The sequence below is a fragment of the Gracilinanus agilis genome, chromosome 3 (genome assembly GCF_016433145.1).
Source record: "Gracilinanus agilis isolate LMUSP501 chromosome 3, AgileGrace, whole genome shotgun sequence".
NCBI classification, from domain to species: domain Eukaryota; kingdom Metazoa; phylum Chordata; class Mammalia; order Didelphimorphia; family Didelphidae; genus Gracilinanus; species Gracilinanus agilis.
The window spans coordinates 407888511-407908602 of NC_058132.1; the positions used below are offsets into that span (position 1 = coordinate 407888511).

The 20092-nt window shown below is 39.6% G+C and overlaps 1 protein-coding gene across 3 annotated transcripts in view; it reads left to right on the top strand.

The window, feature by feature from the left end:
• Nucleotides 1–503: 503 nt before the first annotated feature.
• EVA1C (eva-1 homolog C) overlaps nt 504–20092 on the top strand; it is an 80980-nt gene continuing 61391 nt past the window's right edge. For all 3 annotated transcript variants that reach the window (XM_044670204.1, XM_044670205.1, XM_044670206.1), the window contains exon 1: nt 504–1104. In XM_044670204.1, the coding sequence (XP_044526139.1) occupies nt 957–1104 (148 nt within the window). In that variant the 5' untranslated portion in view covers nt 504–956. The remainder of the gene's footprint in view (nt 1105–20092) is intronic.

Here is a 20092-nt window from a genome sequence, read left to right on the forward strand (position 1 = left end):
TAGGTGCATCAATGCGCAAGGTATTTGACATTTAAAAGGAAAGTTCCTTTAAAGCTTCTTTAACATTGTTGCCTAAGCCCTTGCTCGGAGGAAACATAAAACAGTGCGTCTACTGCTTCTGAACTAATAACTGCATAGTCCTTGCGCTTAGTTCTGGGACAGTTCACAACCTGTGAACCAAAACCTGTCCCCTATCCCCACACCCTAAGACGGGCGAGCATGCGCCTGAATCTCCACTCTTCGGTTTATTCCTCTAGATTGGTCCCGAGGACTTGCAGATAAGTGCGTCACGGCTCCCCCGTGCCCTTGGAAAAGAGGGGGCACATTTATCTGGGGAAGGGAAGGAAGGCAAGTGTATGACCAGTGCTCTGATGCCTCTAGTGGGAAGGGGGGAGAGTAAGCCGAGTGTTCTAGGGGCGGAGACACCCCGGCTGGGGGACCCAGGGCACCATAGGCACTCAAGTTGCCCAGCCCACACAGAGCTGGGGCAGCCTGCTAAGAGCTTTCCTCTCACTGCAGCTTGGGGAAAGGCTGATTCCTTTTCGGTCGTCCAGAAAGAGTTTTTTCATTTTCTTTATTCTCCCTCTCTCCTCTTCCCTCTCCAAATTCCCTTTCTTTACTACCTTCCCATACCCCCCACGCCCCTAGTTTCCTCTATCACAGCAGTAAATAGCTGCGATTTCCTCTGGGGGAAACTACGTGGATTCTTCCCTAGGATCTTCGCTCCGCCCTGGTCTCCTTTTCCCTGTCCCTTGAGGAGCTCCTAGCCGGGGTCTGAAGTGAGAAGAGAGGTTTCCTAGCCCCTGGCCGGGAGCCGGGAGGGTAGTGGGAGAAGGAGAGCAGCTGGCATCTGACCCATCTCCGCCATGTGACTCCGTCCTCCACCCATCTACCCCCGGCCCGGGCGCGCCCTTCCTAGCAGCGCCCCAATCCCCATTCTCTGCTCGCTCCGCACCATGTTTCAGCGGGATCGGTGGCAGCTCACGTCGCCCCAGCAGCATCCCAGCCTCCGGAGACAAGTAGATCCTGTGCTACTATTTCGCCTCTTCTACTGTACCTTCTTGGTGTGCACCAAAGAGATCGCAGCCCTCACTGACTTCTCCGGTAAGAGGCGCTCTCCGTCATTATCTGTTTACCTCCCTCCTCCCAGAGAGCCACAGGTGGGCCAGGAGAGACAGCAGCTGCGGTAGTGGCAGCCGCCAAAATGGGTTTGGCTGGGTGGGTTTCCGGGTGGTTGGATTAAAGGTTTTCAAGGCTGTTTGTCGCCTCTTGTTCTTAGCCCTTAGCTTAAGAGGCTGTTAGAGAGGTGAGGTAGAATTCTCTTAGGTGTGGTAAAGACAGAGAATTTCCAGATTTCTGGACATGTGGAACCCTCCAGGTATGTGTACTGCCTCATTTCTGAGCTGGGCATTACTGGAGTAAATTTGGTGACTTGCTGTTACGCAGTTAAATACACATTTTCTGGTCCAGAAAGTTTGCTTCTCTTGGCAGACTGTGGATTTTGTGGGGAGAACCCCTGTTCTTCCACCAAGTACTTGCAGTTACTCACTTGCCATAGAGGACCAATAGTTTGAATTGGAGACTGGCCTGGGAGGAAAGGAAATAGCGCGGGGGTGGGGGGAGAGGGAGGCAGGGAGCGCCACAGACAGACAGACAGACACCCATTTTAGGAAGTTCACAGTAACAGTTACTGGGAAAGTAAAAAAGAGTGGGGCTGGGGGAAGGGCAGTTATCCATCAAACCAGAGATCCTTGATTTGATCTATTGTATGTAGAGGCAGGAGAGACAATGGGGAAGAAGGAAAAAAAGCGATGGAAATAATATTATAACTTAATAGCAACAGCCCTTCATCTTTTTCTATTCCCCTACCCTCCTTTAAGGTGAGTGATTAGATAGTTTAGATATGGGGAATTCTGGTCATCTCCACTGTAATGATGTCAAAGCATTTCTTGACATGCAGGTACAGCATGTTTTTTTGAAACAAAAGCATTCCAAAGTTTGGTTGTAGAAACAGCATTATATTAATATTGTGTTTGCAGAGAGGAACAGCATGTGCCCATTTAACTTATTTTTGAGTCTCTGACCTGGAGGTCCAGACTTAGCTGCTATGATAAAGATATTGCCTCCAACCAGAGTTTTTCAGAAGGCTTTATACGACAGGAGGCATGCTGGTTGATGTACTTCGCAGCTGGGTCTGGTTGCAGTGAGATATAATGCATTTCAAAGGACTTTCTGAAAAACATTTCTTGTGTGCTGAAAGTCAAGACTTAGGTATCTTATTTACTTATAGAGAATATGTCATTGTTAAAAGAGAGAACTTGGGTCAGTGGTTCTTTGCTTTGAATATTTAATACCAACTTAATGTTCCCACGTGGCAGTAACCCTGGCAAAGCAAGCCAAGATATGCCTATTTGGCAAGGAAACTGTGGCCCTCCAAATCAAACAGAAAGACAAGAAAGCTTCACTAAATGTCTTGGGAAAACATACTGTACTCTTTCAATAATTACTGACTTTTGAAAAAAACTTAGTTGCAAGAAAAAGTTCTGTATCTCTTGCTGGTTTGATCTGTGCTAAGAACTTAATTTTAAAAATAGGTAGCATAACTAATAAACTCACTATGCTGACATCATTGAAACTGAACAAATGTTTTAGTAAACTGGGTTTCAAACCTTAGGTTGTTCTCATAGATTACTGTTGATTGTTTTCTTGGTGTCTTTTCCACATCATCAAATTAATGGATTATAAAAATCATATTTATAGTGTACCCATATACTTTAGCAGTAAAGTTCCAAACAATTCATATGTAATAACCATCAAATTCACCAATGAAAAACCTCTATTGAAGAGAATTGAAAAATTTTAAATGGAGAATATATCCTGTCAGAGCCATAACTAGGATACTATGATTGGAGCTTTGATTTAAAAAAAAAAGCCAAAATTTAGAGGGTACAGAATTTGAAATAATGATTTTAAAAGACTGTGCAATTTAAAAGCTTCTTACATTTAGACTTTTATAGTACATTCATTCCTTCAGCACTCTGGAAAGTATTTGGCAAGAAGAATTTGTTAAAGTTTGACCCCAAAGAAGTGTGTTGGCAGGGAGTAAATTTGTTTTCCCCTCTCTCCAGGATAGTTGAGGTATCTGTAGAAAGTAGGGGGCATATAACAGATGCCAACAAAGTGTAAGAGCACTGTATGCTTTGTTTATCCCTTTAAAATGTGTGGGAAAAGTTCTCTGATTGAATTGGAAAGGGGAGCTTGGCCATCAGTTGGGAAAAGATTGGTTATTTCCCTGCAGGCCTATTAAAAACCAGACCAGACCTGGGGACAGTTTGAAAGTTTAAGGTGGGGAACAGCTTTGTGGAGTATGACCCCAGTGCTTCTACCAGAAGGTTGGAAGGTAGAGGAGATTTTTGTCTTTTATTCATCTCATCTGTTTCAGCATAGCTATTTATCAACTAGGAAACACTGTACTTAGTGTGGAACAGTTTGGAGAGTCAAGCAATTTGAAGTAGGAAACAGAGACACACACTCACTAGACAGATAAAGACACAGAAAGACATCATTCAAAAGAGGTGGGCTGGAGTGGGCTGGACAGGGATACACTTCCCCTCTAACTTGACACTCACAGGTTTACAACTAGTAGTTTTCATGTTGTGTCCCCCATTATACTGTGAACTCCTTGAGAGCAGGAACTGTCTCTTGCTTGCCTTTGTCTCTCCAGAGCTTAGCACAGTAGTAGCTTAGCACATAGTAGGTACTTAAAAAAATATGTATGTTGAGGGCAGCTATGTGGTTCAATGGGTTGAGAAACCAGGTCTGGAGTGGGGGCGGGTTTTGGCCTCAGACATTTCCTAAGTGTGTGATCTTGGGCAAGTCACTTAACCTCCATTGCCTAGCCTTGGAACCTATATATAATATTGATTCTAAGATGGAAGATAAGGTAAGGGTTCGGCTTTTTTTTTTTTAATGTATATTGTTTGATAATAGAGTGACTACATCTATTTTGGGTTCAAGGGTAGTCAATGTTCTTTAAAGTAGAGTTCATAAGCCTCCACTAGTGAGTTTACCTTAATAAAGTCAGCCAGTGTCCAGCCATAGGTATAATGAGCATTTGCTAAGAGGCATACTGAGAGTTACAGTAGAAAGAGTAAGCATGAACTTAAAATACAGCAGCAATGAGGCACACAGGTAGAGAATTCAGGTGGCCAAGATAACTGGTACCAAGTTCTTTCTGTTGTCATGAAATCTTCAAGAGGTAAAAATAAAAGATTATATCATTAAAAAAAAAACCCACAACTTATATTTTGTCTTTGTAACAACTCTAAGACAGCTAGGCAAATGAGGTTAAGTGACTTGTGTCTGAGGTCAGATTTGAACCCAGGTTCTCCCCACTGCAGACTCTATCCATTGAGTCATCCAGCCTTTTTAAAAACTCATACTTTCTGTCTTAATAACAATTCTAAGACAGAAGATATCACAACATTTAAAAAGAATAATCTATTATACCGGAAAGCTGCTAGTGATGCACTCCTCATGCTGTGGGGCATCTCTTAAGGGGGCTCCCTATGGCCTGCATTAGGGTCTTCCCTCTATACCCCACCCACACCCCTCAGTTGATGGTAGAGGGGCAGGTAGTTAATTTGGTGTTGTTTGCCCTGGGCCTCATTTCATCCTTTTTAGCCTTACGTACTGAAAATGGTATCTCTGGTTCAATATCATGCAAAGAAACTTGAGCTGTGTTTGATTCACCTAAATCATATGATTTTCCATCTCCATCATAGCCCAGCATTTGGTATGAAATATATGCTGGTTTGGACAGTCCTTTAAGTTGAAGCAGATAAACTTTAGCAGCCTATGCTGGGTGGTGATTTCATGAGGTCTAGTTACAATCTGTTCACATTTCTTTCTCAATTCATTGAGGGGTGATCTGGAGATCTGCAGATAAGTGAAAAAGTTTTTAGGGACCCTTTTAGGAGTAGGAAGAAAAAACTGGATTACCTAAACCATGTAAATAGATTTAAATCTTAAAGCAGATTATGTGAAACATCTAGAAAATATAGTGGAGGGGGGAAATCCTTAGACACCCTCAAGGAATCAGAGTAATCCTCCTGAAATTTTCTAATTATAGTATATTCTGATACCTATGCCCGAGGTAACTTTGGACGACCCAGAGCTATGACAGCAAGGAAAATAACCCATATCTCAAGATAAGTGTTTTGGGGGAAGGCTTTATTTGATTCTGACTGAAGAACTCCAAGCCCCTGCTTGAACTTCAAAGCTCCAGTCATCCTCAGGGCAGGTCCTCTAGTTTACTTTTTATAAGCTTGGCTGAGTTTATGCAGTAACAAAGCTGTATGCTATAAAGAACCCTTGCAGCCTTCCCTACAGTGAGCCTGGCAGTCATAACTGCATGGAAGAGTTTGGTCTTTTGTGATGTACTTGTACATTTGTTTTGCTAAGTAAGGCCTACATTAAAAAATAACAAAACTGTCAGAAAGAGGGAGGAAGTCAGAAGGAACTCCATGCACTCCTTTATCTTTTTTTTTTCCATGGGTGGAAGAACCACATAAAAAGGCAGAAGCAGAATGTCAAGAGGTCATAACCATCTTTGTACATTATAAAATGCAGCAGCAAGAGATTAGCAATGCAGGGAATTGGAAAGAAATGTACTTTAAAGTTTTTTTCTCTTCCACAATGACTGTTAGTTGGCATACTTTTCCTGTTATTTCTGCTTTGGATGATTCTAGCTTCAGATTCTAGCTCCTTGCCTTTCCCCCTTCTGCCCTCTCCTCCCACCCAATTAATTTTTCATTCCCTCTCTTTCTCTACATAGGCTCACATGCTGGTTATTTACACTAACCATCCCTGAGCCTGTTCTGAGACACTGTGTGAAACCCCACACTCACTTTTCTGCTCTAAGTATGTTATAAAGATGCTGACAGAGTTAACTAGGAAACTTTCATCACTATATTAAAAATGTATTCCAGGGAATCTAAAAAGAATTTCATCCAAAATTAGTACTTCTGTTCTTTAATCCTGTACTCAAATGTATTTGGACTTCATCCATTTTCATCTTCCCAAACTACTTCTTCCCTTTTAAACACATTCCTAATCTGAAAATTGAGCTCAAGAAAGCCAGGCTTTTCATTGACTTTTTCCCTAAGACAGACAGTGTAATTTCCAAAGATCTTTTCTGTTGAGATAATAGAAACTTTCCTGGGTGAAAGTCCCCAGTGAACCACACTGCAAAATCCTTTTTAGCTACTAGACCACTGGTCCAGGTCTTCATTGCCTCACACCTATACTATTGCAACAGCCTGCAAGTGGTTCTACCAGCTTCAAGTCTCTCCTCACTCCATTCTGTTCTGAATGCAGCCACCAAAGTGATTTCCCTAAAGCAAAGTTCCTACCATGTCCATCTCCTACTCAGAAAACTCCAATGTCTCTCTATTGCTTCCACGTTCAAATACAAAATTCTCCATTTGTCATGCAAAGCCTTTAGTAACCTAACCCCCTTCTACTTTTCCTGCCTTTTTACAACTTTCCACCAATGTACTCACTGATCCAGTGATACTAGTTTCCATTTTGCACAAACAAGACAGTTCATCTTTTGGCCCTGGACATTTTCTCTGGCTTTCCACCATCTGTGGAATGTTCTTCCTTCTCATCTCCCACCACTCCTTGACTTCCTTTAAGTCCCAACTAAAATCCCATTTTCTACTGGAAACTTTTCCTAACCCTTCTTACTTCTAGTACCTTCCTTCTCATAATTATTTCGCATTTATCCTATTTATAGATTATTTGTACATATATGTCTACTTGTAGTCTCCTCCATTAAATAGTAAGCTCCTTGAGGGAAAGGTCTGTCTTCTCCTTCTTTTAGTGGCCTGCAATGCTGAGCTCAGTGCTCAGCACATGTTAAGAGCTTAATAAATATTTAATGATTAACTACTTCCCCTCTCTCATTCACTTTTTAGTAAAGTTTCTCTGGAGGCTTGGGTATTCCAGCTCAAGAATACCTTTTGAGTCTTTACTCCACACTCATAAGACCCCAAGGATGTGTTTATCTTTCAGTTGTAAGCCAAAGGAAACAATTAGCTCAGAGCCGAGTCCATTCCTGGAATAGTACAGTAAGAAGATATACAATAGAACATCCTCAACTCATAAATTTGGGGCACACTCTTCCAACCACCAAAGAAGAGTGAGCAAGTACAGAGATCAAACATGAGGAAGAAGAATGTATGTGTATGGACAGCTCACACCTCTGACAACATAAGCCTCATCTTTCGATATCCCAGAATTGCCCCTCACCAGATGAGGCTTCGTGACTAGCTAATTGCATTGCTGGATTTAGCTCTGACATTTAGTTATAATTTCCATGGTACTGGCTAGACTGAACTCTGACTAAGCACATAGAACTAGAATCCTAACACAAGAATCAGTGGAAAGCCTCCTCAGTCCCTCAGAGTCTCAACAGTGAGGCTTTTTAGTGTCATGTCTCTCTGTCTCTATCCCTGTCTATGTCTCTTAAACAACCTCTCGATGTTGGAGGTTGGGATTCAGGAAATCAAATCTTTCAATTTCCACCTCTTGTGGCATTTAAGTGCATGTCATCATTTTTTCTTCTCTTGCAAGGTGCTCTTGGATGAGAGGGTGAGAGAAAGACCTTTCCCCACTTTACTTCTCTGAACTCTACTTTTCAGCCAGGGTCAGTTTCACCAATTTTAATTCTGTCTCTCTTCAATTTGCCCAGCCCTGTGAGTAGGTAGACAGAAAGCCCCATGGCTATTCATGGGACGAGTCCATTGTTTTTTTGTCAGTCTTTGGTGTTTTCTGATTATTTTTGTTGATGGTAGCACCAGCTTTCTAGTTCTTTACACAACTTCCAAAATTATCTTCCAAAAACCTCACTCTCATGTTCATGTCGTGGTTTTTGAAGGCATTGTTCCCTGTTGCTTCCAGAAATAATACAAAATTTTCTAGGTTTAGGCTTTCTTTCTAGCCTTAATTCTCATTTCTCTCTTTCATGTACTCTCCTTTCCAGCTAAGTTGAACTACTGTTTTTTGAAATAGTATTTGGAAATTTAAAAACATTTAGCAAGTATTTGTTTTCTTTCTCTCTCCCTTTATTGGAAACTCAACCTTTAGAGGAAAAAAAGAAAAAAAAAAACCTGAGTAACAAAAATGTATATTTGAGCAAATAAGTCTCTACATTGGCCATATCCAGTATCTCATTCAGTATCTTTAATCTTTCACTTCTTTCACAAGGTTGGTAGTATGATTCATCAACAGTCCTCCAGAATCATGGTTGGTCTTAGCATTGATCAAGAGTTCTTATGTCTTTCAAAATTGTTTGTCTTTGCAATGTTTTTTTATTGTACAAATTGTACTACTAGTTCTGCTCACTTCACTCTTCATCGGTACATACAAGTCTTCTTAGATTTCTATGAAATCATACCTTTAGTAATTTCTTCTGGCACAATAGAATTCCATTATGTTAGCTAGCAACTTTCTAATTCCAAGATACCCTTCAAGTTCCAATTCTTTGCCACTTCAAAAAGGACTGCTACAAATATTTTTCCCATCTGACTCTTTTTTCTTTTTCTTTCATCTTTCTTAATATAGGCCAGTGTTTTTTGGGGTCAAAGAGTATAGATAGTCAAGTGACTTTGGAGGCATAATTCCAAACTGCTAATTGTTTTTAGAACCTGCTATTATCGCCTGACTCCATACATCAGTATAAGCCATCATCAGGCCTGCCATCCCTTCTTTATCTCTCCTTTTCAGAATCTTTTTCTTCTTTCAGGGCTAAATTTAATGACCAGGTCTTTTGAGTAATTTTCCCTAATATATCTATACATCCTCATTTTCTCTATATAGGTATTTTCTTCTTTTTATATTCTGAGGATATCTTGTCTGAAACTCTTACTTGTACTAAATATATTTGTGTTCATGCTTCATTAGAATGCCTACACTTTGAAATGCAAAAAACTTTTATTTTTGCTTTAAAGTTCCTGACCCTACAATTTGGAATTATGACCAAAGGGCTATAAAACAATGCATACCCTTTCACCCAGCAATGCCACTACTATGCCTGTATCCCAGAGAGATTTTTAAAAATGGGAAAGGACCTACTTGTACAAAAATATTTATAGCTGCTCTTTTTGTGGTGGAAAAGAATTGGAAATTAAAGGGATGTCCATCAATTGGGGACTGGCTGAACAAATTGTAGTGTATGATGGTGACAGAATACTATTGTGCTATGAGGAATGATCACCGGGATGATTTCAGAAAGACCTGGAAAGACCTTTATGGACTGTTGCAGTGAAATAAGCAGAACCAAGAAAAAACATTGTACACAGTAACAGCAATATTGTGTAAAAATCAACTGTAGCGGACCTAGCTACTATCAGTAATACAATAATCCAGGACAATTCTGAGGGACTTATGACAAAGAATGGTATCCACCTCCAGAGAAAGAACTGTTGGAGTCAGAATGCAGATGAAAACATATGGTATTTCAATTGTTTATTTGGGTTTATGTTTGGATGTTTTGGTTTTATAATATTACTCACAAAAATGAACAGCATGGAAATGTTTGTGTGATATATGTATAACTTAGATTGAATCACCTGTCAGCACTAGGAGGGGGAAAGAAAGAGAGGGAGATAAGTTCGATCATATAACTTAGGAAAACTTGTGTGGAAATTTGTTATAACATGCAATGAGTTAAAAAGAAATAAATATTCAGAGGAGGGACTGCAGGAGAGGAAACATATAGGAAAAACAACTGCTTGAACGCATGGGTCGGGGTGGACATGATTGAGGGTGTGGACTCGAAACTACCACACCAATGCAACTACCAACAATTTGGAAATTGGTCTTGATCAAGGACACATGACAAAACTAGTGGAAATGCGCATCGGCCATGGGTGGGGGGGTGCAAGAGGGGGGGTTGAAGGGGAAAGGTGGAGCATGAATCATGTAACCATGTTAAAAATGAATATTAATAAATGTTAAAAAAAATTAAAAAAAAAAGAAAAAAAAGAAATAAATAAAGTTCCTAACCCTAGTATAATACTTGCTTTAAAAAATGCTTGTTAAACATATGAACAAATAACCAAGGGAAAAAATGTATCCTGATGAAATGAGGAATGGTAGGGTAGACTGGATAGGTGATTTAATTTTTTAGGAAATAGTTAAAATTAAAGCACGAAGAGTTTTACATCTTCATCTGAGTAATCAGTCTTGGGCAGGGCTCACGTTAGTGAAGATATCAAGGTTGTAAGTAGTAAGTAGATGTCTGGGCCCCAGTACAGAAGGTTGAAGTGGAGGGTGGTTGGGGAATAAGGAGCAGACCAAAGAAAGACTTTTTTTACTGAACGATTTTGTCCAGTGTTGGTCCCATAGGAAATTTTATCAGATGTCTAAGATGGCCGAAACTGCTATAACCTTAGCTCTCAAGAGATGGATCACCAGAGGAAAAGGTGCTAGAGCTGAAGTCATTGACATAACTGAACAGAGAAAATGGGAACGTGTAAATAATCTGATCTGTTTATATGCCGAGGTCCCTCTTGTTTGGCTCTGTAAGAAAAGATAAGTAATGGGGTCACCAGGGATATTAAAATCAACTATGGGGTTGTGGGAACACTCTCTGGGATGTAAGAGAGACTATAACTGAACACTGAAGTCTTGTACAGCTACACCACTCCCAACTGAAAAAATAACAGCCAACTGTCACTCTGGACAGAGGCCTTGAATTAACTGACAAGGTAACAAGGTGAAATTGGGTTTTAATTAGAAACAACTAAAAGGAGGGATAGGAATGACTACTCTAAAATCTTAACACCTAATAACAAAACCCAAAGGGACAGGGAAGGACTTATTCACCTCACTAATCTAAGCTATCTAACTAACAGGGCCCAAGGAGCTATACTGGAGTCTTTGGGTTTCTGCCTCACACCTGGAACCTGCCAGGCTTGAGTGCAGCTGGGGCTTTTGTGGCTTTGGGATTTCTCACTGCAATCCACTGATGATGTCTGGATGCCAGGAGCTACAGTTGTCTCAGGAACTAAGCAGTAAGGGTTTTGCTTGGAGCACTGTCCTCTTCTCTTGTTCTTTCCTTAAATGCCACACCACACAGGATCCCAGGGGAAAACAGGATGCAAGGTGTCCTTTGCTCTGAGGTCTCCCAGGCTGGCAACAGTTTTTGCCTACCACTAATGGAGTCCACACACAGAACAGATAGACTTCCTCCTCCTTCATTCCAACCTGGAATTCCCAGCTCCAGCTCCTTCCTGCTAGGTACTTCCTAATCAATATATAATCAATACCTAATAACTAGCTAATCTAATCTTACTCATAACAGCTCCCAAGATGAGGAATGGACCAGGTCAATTGAGTGTGACTTAAGTGGCCTCCTAGGTTATATTCCCATAAAGTCTCAAGAATGCATACAACTGAAGAATTTAGAGTCTCAGATGAGGTATGGCATAGTGAAAAGAGTAGTAGACTTTTAATCAGAGCATCTTGGTTCTAGTCCTGCCTTTACTATGTAACTAGCTCAGGCAATTTATTTAATTTTTTTATAAACCTCAATTTTTTTTAATAAACCTCAATTTCTTCAGCATCTGTAAATGAGAATAAGTGATTTATAGGTTTCTTTAAGTTCTAAAATTCTAAAATGTTATTGACAGGCTCTACTGTTGCATATTTGAAATGACTTTACCAAGGCCAAAAGAGTAAAGAAACATTGTAGGATCAAACTATTGTTTAGGATTCTTGTCTCACTTATCTCATGTTAGAACCAGGGATAATAAAAACAGGGTTACTCAAATGTAGATGGGGTTGGGGAGAACAGTTAGGTGGCTCAGTAGATTGAGAACCAGGCCTAGAAACTGGCTGCTCTTTTGCTTTGGAATCACTACACAGTGTTGATTCTAAGATGGGTGGATGGTAAGAGTTTGTGTGTGTGTGTGTGTGTGTGTGTGTGTGTGTGTGTGTGTGTGTGTGTGTGTGTGTGTGTGTGTGTTTTAATGCAGCTAGGGGGTTAAATAATAGACTGTACTCTATGAAGACAAATGCATCAGGGATCATAAAATTCCTAAGAAATATCTTATCAATTTCTCCCTTTTACTACCTTGATTTTTTTAAGACCCAAAGAGCAGCACTTAGAACAATGACTTCAAGTCTCAAAGAAGCAGATTTAGACTGGTAGAACTTCTTAACAATTACAATTATCTCAGAGTTGACTGGATTGTCTCAGGTGTTAGTGGGTTCCCTAGCACTGACGGTCTTCAAGCAATAAGCTTGTTAGAATATTGTAGAAAGGTTTCTTGGCTAAGTATAGGTTAGATTAGAAGTCTTCTGAAGTCCTTTCCAATTCTAAGATTTTCTGATTCATAGATCATCTGAATTCCCAGATTTGGCCTCTTGTAACAATGAGCTGTATGAACCATCATAAATCTGTTTAATAGTGCTGCCATGAGCATTCCTATGGCCATTAGGGACACTAAGTTCTTAGCCAACCTTTCCATGTCCTTTGATTTAATAATTTTGGTTTCAGATGCAACACTTACACATACCTTGTTGTCCATTCCTTCCCCTCTTCTCTGAATTTTAATTTTTTTGGAAGAATAAGCCCACCTTTATTGTTACTTATTGTCTGAAACATGGGTTTCCCACACTACAAATACAAGACAAAATTAAAGTTCAAAACTTAATCCTATAGTTCTGAAATGTGTATTTGCAAATGGTTTGATGCAGTGCTTGCTTAAAATGTGCCATGAATACAAATAATCTAATTTAGGGTTTGGGGAAGCAGGGGGCAGAAATATAAGAATGATCTCCAAGATAAGTCTTTAATTCCAACGAGTATAATAGAATGTAATCCCATTTCAAATCTTTCAGCATTCCTTTAATGAGTACAAATGAGTTCCTTTCCCCCTGCAAAGTGAGGTGAATAATCTGGGTAAAATAACCCTTTTTGTCTGAAAGGTTCCATGCTATCCATATTTGTGACAGCTGTAGGATACTATTCAGAGGAGGGAGGGAAGTTGCCTTCTCTGCCAAGTTTTCCCTTTTTTTCCCTCTTGACTGGGAAGATCTTTCACTCTTTTCAGTAGCCCCTACTTCCAAAATTCTCAGGCTCTAACATTATGAACAGGAACAAGAGAGATTCCTTCCTCATCAGAATCTTGGTCTTATGTTAATGAGCAACAAGAATGTTTCCTCAGAACCCATTCTCCTTTCCAGTAAGAGAGAGGGGGCAGAGAAGAGAGAGAGAAAAAGAGAGAGAGAAGAGAGAGAGAGAAGCCAATTGCCAATTTGTTTCATTTGAGGAAAACATTTTTTATGTAAATAAAACTTGGAGTGTATGCCTGCTATTAGATCTTCTTTATCATTAACACATTGACTATTAGGAAAATTGAACATGAAAACAATTTTTAAAAATTTATTTTTTATTTATTAAAACTTAAGTGTAAATTTCATATTTTCATTACTACATTTTTTGTATTAAAAATACAGAACTCTTCTAACAAATACGGAAGCTCTATTTGAGCAAAACAAATTTTCACACTGGGAATGTCAAAAAATGTATCACAGTAGATAGGGCACTGAGCTAGGACTCAGGAAGACCTGGATTCTAATCTAGTCCCAGACTCTTACTAGCTGTGTAACCTTGGACAAGATACTTGACCTTTGTTTATTTCAGTTTTCTCATCTGTAAAATAAGCTGGGGAAGGAAATGGCAAACCACTCTAGTATCTTTGCCAAGAAAACCCCATATGAGGTCATATAGTCAGACATGACAGAAATGACAGAACAAAAATGTCTCATTCTACATCTCTTCTTCCTTCCTTCCTTCTTTCCTTCCTTCCTTCTTTCCTTTCTTCCTTCCTTCCATAATGTGTCTCTTGTACCTATTACACAGGATTATCATGGAACTTAGGATAATGTGTGCAAAATGCTACATGTCAGTTATCATCATCATCATCTTCATCATTATTAAGTGTTCTCATTATTTGACTTCTGGTGCATTTCAAAGGAATAATCTGGGTCATTCAATATTCAACTAAAATGTTGTGAGTCCCTCATTGAAGATGACTATTTTTATTCATGAAAAATCTGATCTGAAGCTATTCTAATAATATAGTTCATTGGTTTTAAAATTCAATTTAAATAAATTTAGTAAATATTTATTGAGCACCTACTCTGAATAAATGAAAGGAAAAGCGTTTATTAAGAATTTATTATTATTAGCTGGTAAAATCTAGTTTGAATAGTTTGACCCCAGTTCCTAGGATACATGTATGTTAAGACTTAGCTGTGGACTCAGAGACTGGTTTTCCTTTTTCCCCAAGCCACTTTTATAGTGTGATACAGTATATTTCCTGCCTCTCTGCTCCTTCATTTGTTATTCCTTTTTAGCAGTTCAGAGAGTCCTCTCATCCCTATGGTTCATGCTACCCCACTGCCATGACTCACTGATGACAGAGCTGTCTCATATTAGTTCCACATCAGCTCTTTGTCTAAAAACTATATAAGTTTGAGCCTGTGGAGTTCTGGGCCTTTGATCAGAGTGCACATCTCCTTGTATGTCATGACTACCAACTGCATCTTGCCCATAAAATTGAGGGGCAAATGGCACCTCTGCTGTTTTCCTTGACATTCATTCTCCTCCTTTCTTTGTCATTAGCAATGAAGTTTTCCTTGCCTCTGCCCTTTTGATGTTGCCACACTTTGGGAACAACTCCCACCCCTTTTTTGCACTTCAATCGCATTATGCTAAACGTTGGAATACAAGTACAAAAGAGGCATAGGCCCTGTTTCTAGGGGACTTATAATGAGAGAGACAAAAGATACAGGGAAGTCATAGCTTTAAAATGATGCTTTGGAAAATAGTGGAACCATAGGGGTAGACTTTTGAACTATAGATTTGACCTTTCCAGAAGTAGTGGAAATGTTAGGTTCCTGTGTAATGGGAGACTAGTGCATGCACAAAGGGCTTCTAATGGTGTAATTTCTATCTCCAAACTCCATGTGGAGGTACTAAAAAGCCTGTTTTATCTGCTTCTGGGAGTGTTGTGATGACATGGTTCCTTGGAAGGAATGTGGGGCAAGTGTAGATATTCTATAACTAATTCTGGTCAGCTAACTATAGGGTGAAGAAAGCATGCACTATGGAGGCATTCAAAAAGCCCTGTCAGCATCAGATATTTCCTCCTTGCCTTAGCACTATTGAAGAAACTTGGTGACTCTTCCCTCACTTATGACAGGTGAAGGGAGTAGAACCTACCACCTTATAAGTTCAAAAAGCCTGGAAAGCAGCTGCACATCCATAGCATTCCATAGATCAGATTTGTAGTCAGAGTTCCCAAGGCTCAACTCCTCTCATCACTGATTTGTTGTTCAGTCATTTCAGTTGTGATTGACTTACACGGTGCCATTTGGGGTTTTCATGGCAAAGATCCTGGACTGGTTTGCCTTTTCCTTCTCCAGCTCATTTTACAGATGAGGAAATTGAGACAAGGAGGGTTAAATGACTTTCCCAGGATCACACTAGCAAGAGTCTGAGGCTTGATTTGAACTTAGGCCTTCTTGACTGCAGGTCCAGTGTTTTATCCACTGTACCACCTAGCTGCCCCCAGGTCAAGGAAAGATAATTTAAGAATTTTTGAACTTCCAGAAAATTAAAGTCATTTTTATTCTCTTCTCTTAGGATTTTAAGAATATTTCCAAATACAAAAAAGAAAAAGAAGCTTATATGTGAAACCATAAATATCTATCATTTACAGTTAATTAATACATAATAAATTCAACACATTAATTCCAAAGGTCTCCTGCTTAACTATATCTTCCTCTGAACTTTTTTCTTTTCTCATCAGTTCTTTTAAAAAAAGTTACATTTACATTATTTCTTTTCTTTCTTTTTTTTTTATTTCTTATCAGTTGCTTCTCTTTCCCTCTTTCTAGTCTAGTTCCTCTGCCCCAAATCTTTCTTATGTAATAAGTATACTCCAGGTTCACTGTCCTTCCTAGGATTCTAGAGTTACCTCTGACCCATTTGGGGTATCTTTTTCTAAGCCACAAACTACAAATTGAATCTCCCCCAACTATTAGTCACCAGTGAGTGACCGACATCTCAATTTCAATGAACATCAATACGTTTTTAAAAGGGTATATTTACTTCAAAGATATAGCAAGAACAAAGGTGCAGACATTCCCCCTTATCCCCCCCCCCCAAACTTTGAGGATACACTCTACATTATTATTGTTATTATTATTATTACCATTTCCTTGGTCTTTGGGGAAAGTGGGCTTAGATTGAATGTAATTTCTACATAATAGCGGTCCCACCAAATTTCTGTCCAAATGCAACATTGTTGTTATTAAGATTTGATCTTAATTATCTTGGCCTGTGTGATGAAGGTGCTTCTGTATACCTTGGACATGAAAGCTAGGCTGGCTGAAAAATCTGATATAAACCCAATTCCTAGACTCCTGGACTCCTGGATAGCTCACTTCTCCTGACCTTTCGAAACTCACAAGGTTATAGTCTCCAACTTCCTTCCCTAAAATAAAAGAACAAAAACCAAAGCAGACTCTGAACTGAAGCCCACATTCACAGGTTTAGATATTGACCTTTGATGGGAAACATAGCATTGTCTTTCACCAGGCACCATTTAGCAAGAAGAAATCAACCAAAGAGAAATCTAACCATGCGAGGAGAGAAGTCCACGGCCAACTAGAGCCCTATTATATTATAGGGGCTTTGCTAACCAAAGAGACTTCTGTCCGTGTTCTCACTTTACTCTACATGCATTCTTAGAAGTTTTCTCCAGGTTTCTCTGAATCTTTCCCTTGCAACACTTCTTATGGTATAATAATAGTATTTCATTACATTTATATACTATAATTTGTTCAGCCATTCTACAGTTGATGGGCACCTCCCAAAGTTTCCAGTTCTTTGTTACAACAAAGTGCTACTGTAGATATTTTTATACATCTAGGTGCATTTCCTTTATCATGTCTCTTTGGAGGCATATGGCTAGTAGTGGCACGTCTGGGTCAGAAGGTTTAGTTTTAGTTTTAGTTCAGTTTAGAGATTTTGAAAAAGGATAATTTCAAATTGTTCTCCAGAATGATGAGACAGCCTGAAGTTATTTTCCAGGTCAGTTTGTTTTGATATTAGATACTTCATATTTCAAAAAATTTCTTCATTTTTTTTACTCTGAATATTTCTTATTGTCTCGTGGTGTTACTGAGTTTGCTTTATTCTGTTTTTTAGGAAGTTCCATTACTTGAGAGATCACATTTTTGTTCTAAGCTATTTATTTTTCTTTCCATTTTTTCCTTCCAAACTATTTCATTTTTATCTCCTGCTTCATTTCTTCTAACCAGTCTAATAGTCCTTATGGTCATTTTTTTTCTTTTTTTTTTTTTTTCCTCTGAAAAAGGAAAGTAGGTGTTTGTAGTGGCTTTGGGTTACTTTATGATTTACTTCTATGAAAGTATTTCTTCATAATGCTTGATGTTTTAACATTTTTAATTTATATTTTCAGCCTCAGCCCTTGGACTGGGGTTTTGAATTTAGACCAGTCTCCTTCTGCACTATTAGATGAATTGAGATGGGCTTGTTTGATTCTGTCCTCCAAGTAGATTAAGCTTTCTTCAATATAGATGAAATAGCTGATCTTAAGTCCCACCGCCTCAGTCCCTGGTTTTTGCTTTAGCCTCTTAATGATCCCTGGTGGGCTTAGACCTTGACTGGTCTCTTTTTCCTATTTAAGAGGTGGTCTTTCCCTTGTCATGGAATGTTTGGAGATCATCCCAGTTTTAGCTCTCTAGCACAGCCTTCTTGGTGCTGACCTCCCCACTCTTGAGTTGTCCTTTTCTCATGATGAGAGATGGACTCCTACTGCCCAATGCAGTGCATGGCTGGGTCCTATGAAGTGATCTTTTGGAGCTGGTTCTGTCCCCTGCTTCTGTTCTGACAGGCCAGGGCCAGTATCTAGCTTCAGGTGCGCAGTTATTTGGATGCTCCATTTCAGAGCACTGGCTCTGTGTAGCCATCCCTGTCTCCAATATCAGGTCATTGGAGTTTGGGCTGGTTTCCCTGGTGTGAGCTCCTGTTCCCACCTCTCTTGCCGCTTCCATATTTGTCTGAGCTCATCTTGGCTTTTGTGGTCCCTGTACCTGCCAACACTGTTTTCTGTCTGTATTTTTGTGCCATTGTAGACTGGACGGAGGGGCTTAATTCTGTTTCTTTTTTAGATTTCTTTATAATTGGTCTTTCTAGGATTCTTTTCAGGTTGGAGTTTCTGTGTGAGAATTGGGCTTTTCTATGATCGTTTATATCATCATCTTAACAAAAAATCTTAGTTTTTCTTTCTTTCTTTTTTTTTTTAAACTCTTACCTTCTGCTCTCACATCAGTTCTTAAGACAGAAGAGCAGCAAAAGCCAGGTAAACAGGGTTAAGTGAGTTGCCTGAATGACACAGCGAGGAAGGATCTGAGACCAGACTTGACCCCAACTCCAGGGCTGGTACTCTATCTACTGTCTTCTCTACCTGTCCCTATTAGGGTTTTTTTTTTTAAACTCTTACCTTCCGTCTTAGAATTAGTACTGTTTATTAGTTCCAAGGCAGAAGAGCAGTAAGGGCTGGGCAATGAGAATTAAGTGATTTGCCCAGGGTCATACAGCTAGAAAGTGTCTGAAGCCAGATTTAAACCCAGGACCTCTTATCTCTGGGCCTGGCTCTTAATCCACTGAGCCACCCAGCTAGCCACCCCCTGTCCCCCCACCTCCTTAGTTTTTAATACGTACAAATGTGTGCTTATATCTGTGGTCTGGGTGGGAGGAGAAGAGGGGAATACAGTACAATTTAGCTTTGGTCATTGATTTAAAAACTAACATCCTTGCTTTTCTTCCTCTCTTTCACTTTCTTCACCCTCTGCCAACACATACATACATTTTGGCACATGTAAGGCTTAGGCAGCTAATGTGGAACAATAATAGAGTACTGGGCCTGGAGTCAGGATGACCTGAGTTCAAATGTGACCTCAAACACTTCCCAGCTGTCACTTAAGCAAGGCATGTAGCCCTGTTTGCCTCAGGTTCCTCATCTGTAAAATGAGTTGGAGAAGAAAATGGCAAACCACTCTGGTATCTTTGCTAAGAAGACCCCAAATGGGGTCACAAAGAGTTGGACACAACTGAAAAAAGACAATAAACTAAGGCAGTCTTGGGAATTGGAACCTTTACAACTCTAGTTTGATCAAAAGGATTATCATGTGATTTCACTGAAAGAGTCATCTTGCGTGTCTTCCTACAGCTTGACTTAGATTTATGCCCCGCCATTGCTTAGGACACAAGAGACTGTGTACATAGTCACTAACTCTCAAATCTTTTCTTTCAGCTTCCTGCATCTTTCAGTAAGTTGACAGGTATAATTAAAATATTTCCCCCCTCTGGCCAAACACAGAGAAAATATTGTATTGTTTCAAAAGGATTTAAAGTGCAGGATCATGGTAGGATGGGTGTGCATTCTTTGCAAAGGATTGTGAGTCACACTACCCTTGAATTTCTAAGCATTTTAAGAACTTTGTTGAAAAAGGTCTATTGTGTGGATCTTGGCAGTGAAGAAAATACCATGCTTGTCCAAACTCCATTTCAAATTTAATTTTAAAGTGGGTGATGTGAGAATGCTATCCAATCAGAGGACAATGGATTTATACACATATCTTTCTCATTCTCACTCCTTTTGGTGAGAGAAGTCTTGGATTTTCAGAATCAGTGAACATTCTGAAATGAGGCATAAACTGGGGCCTTTTGATTCATTTGAAAGGTGACTGTGTGCTGAGCTGCTGAGCTACTGAGCTGAAGAATACAACCAGAGCCAGGAAAACTCCTTGCAGTTTTGTCTAACAGCTGCCTTTGATAAGCAGGTTTCTGTCTGCCCATACCACTTGTTCTGAAGCTCTCATTCCAGCTCTCTAATCCTCAGTAAAATAACTACTTCATCCTAGGTCTTCCAGAAAGCTCTCTTAAAGCCCCAAATTAACATAGAAGGCCCAGACATAAAAC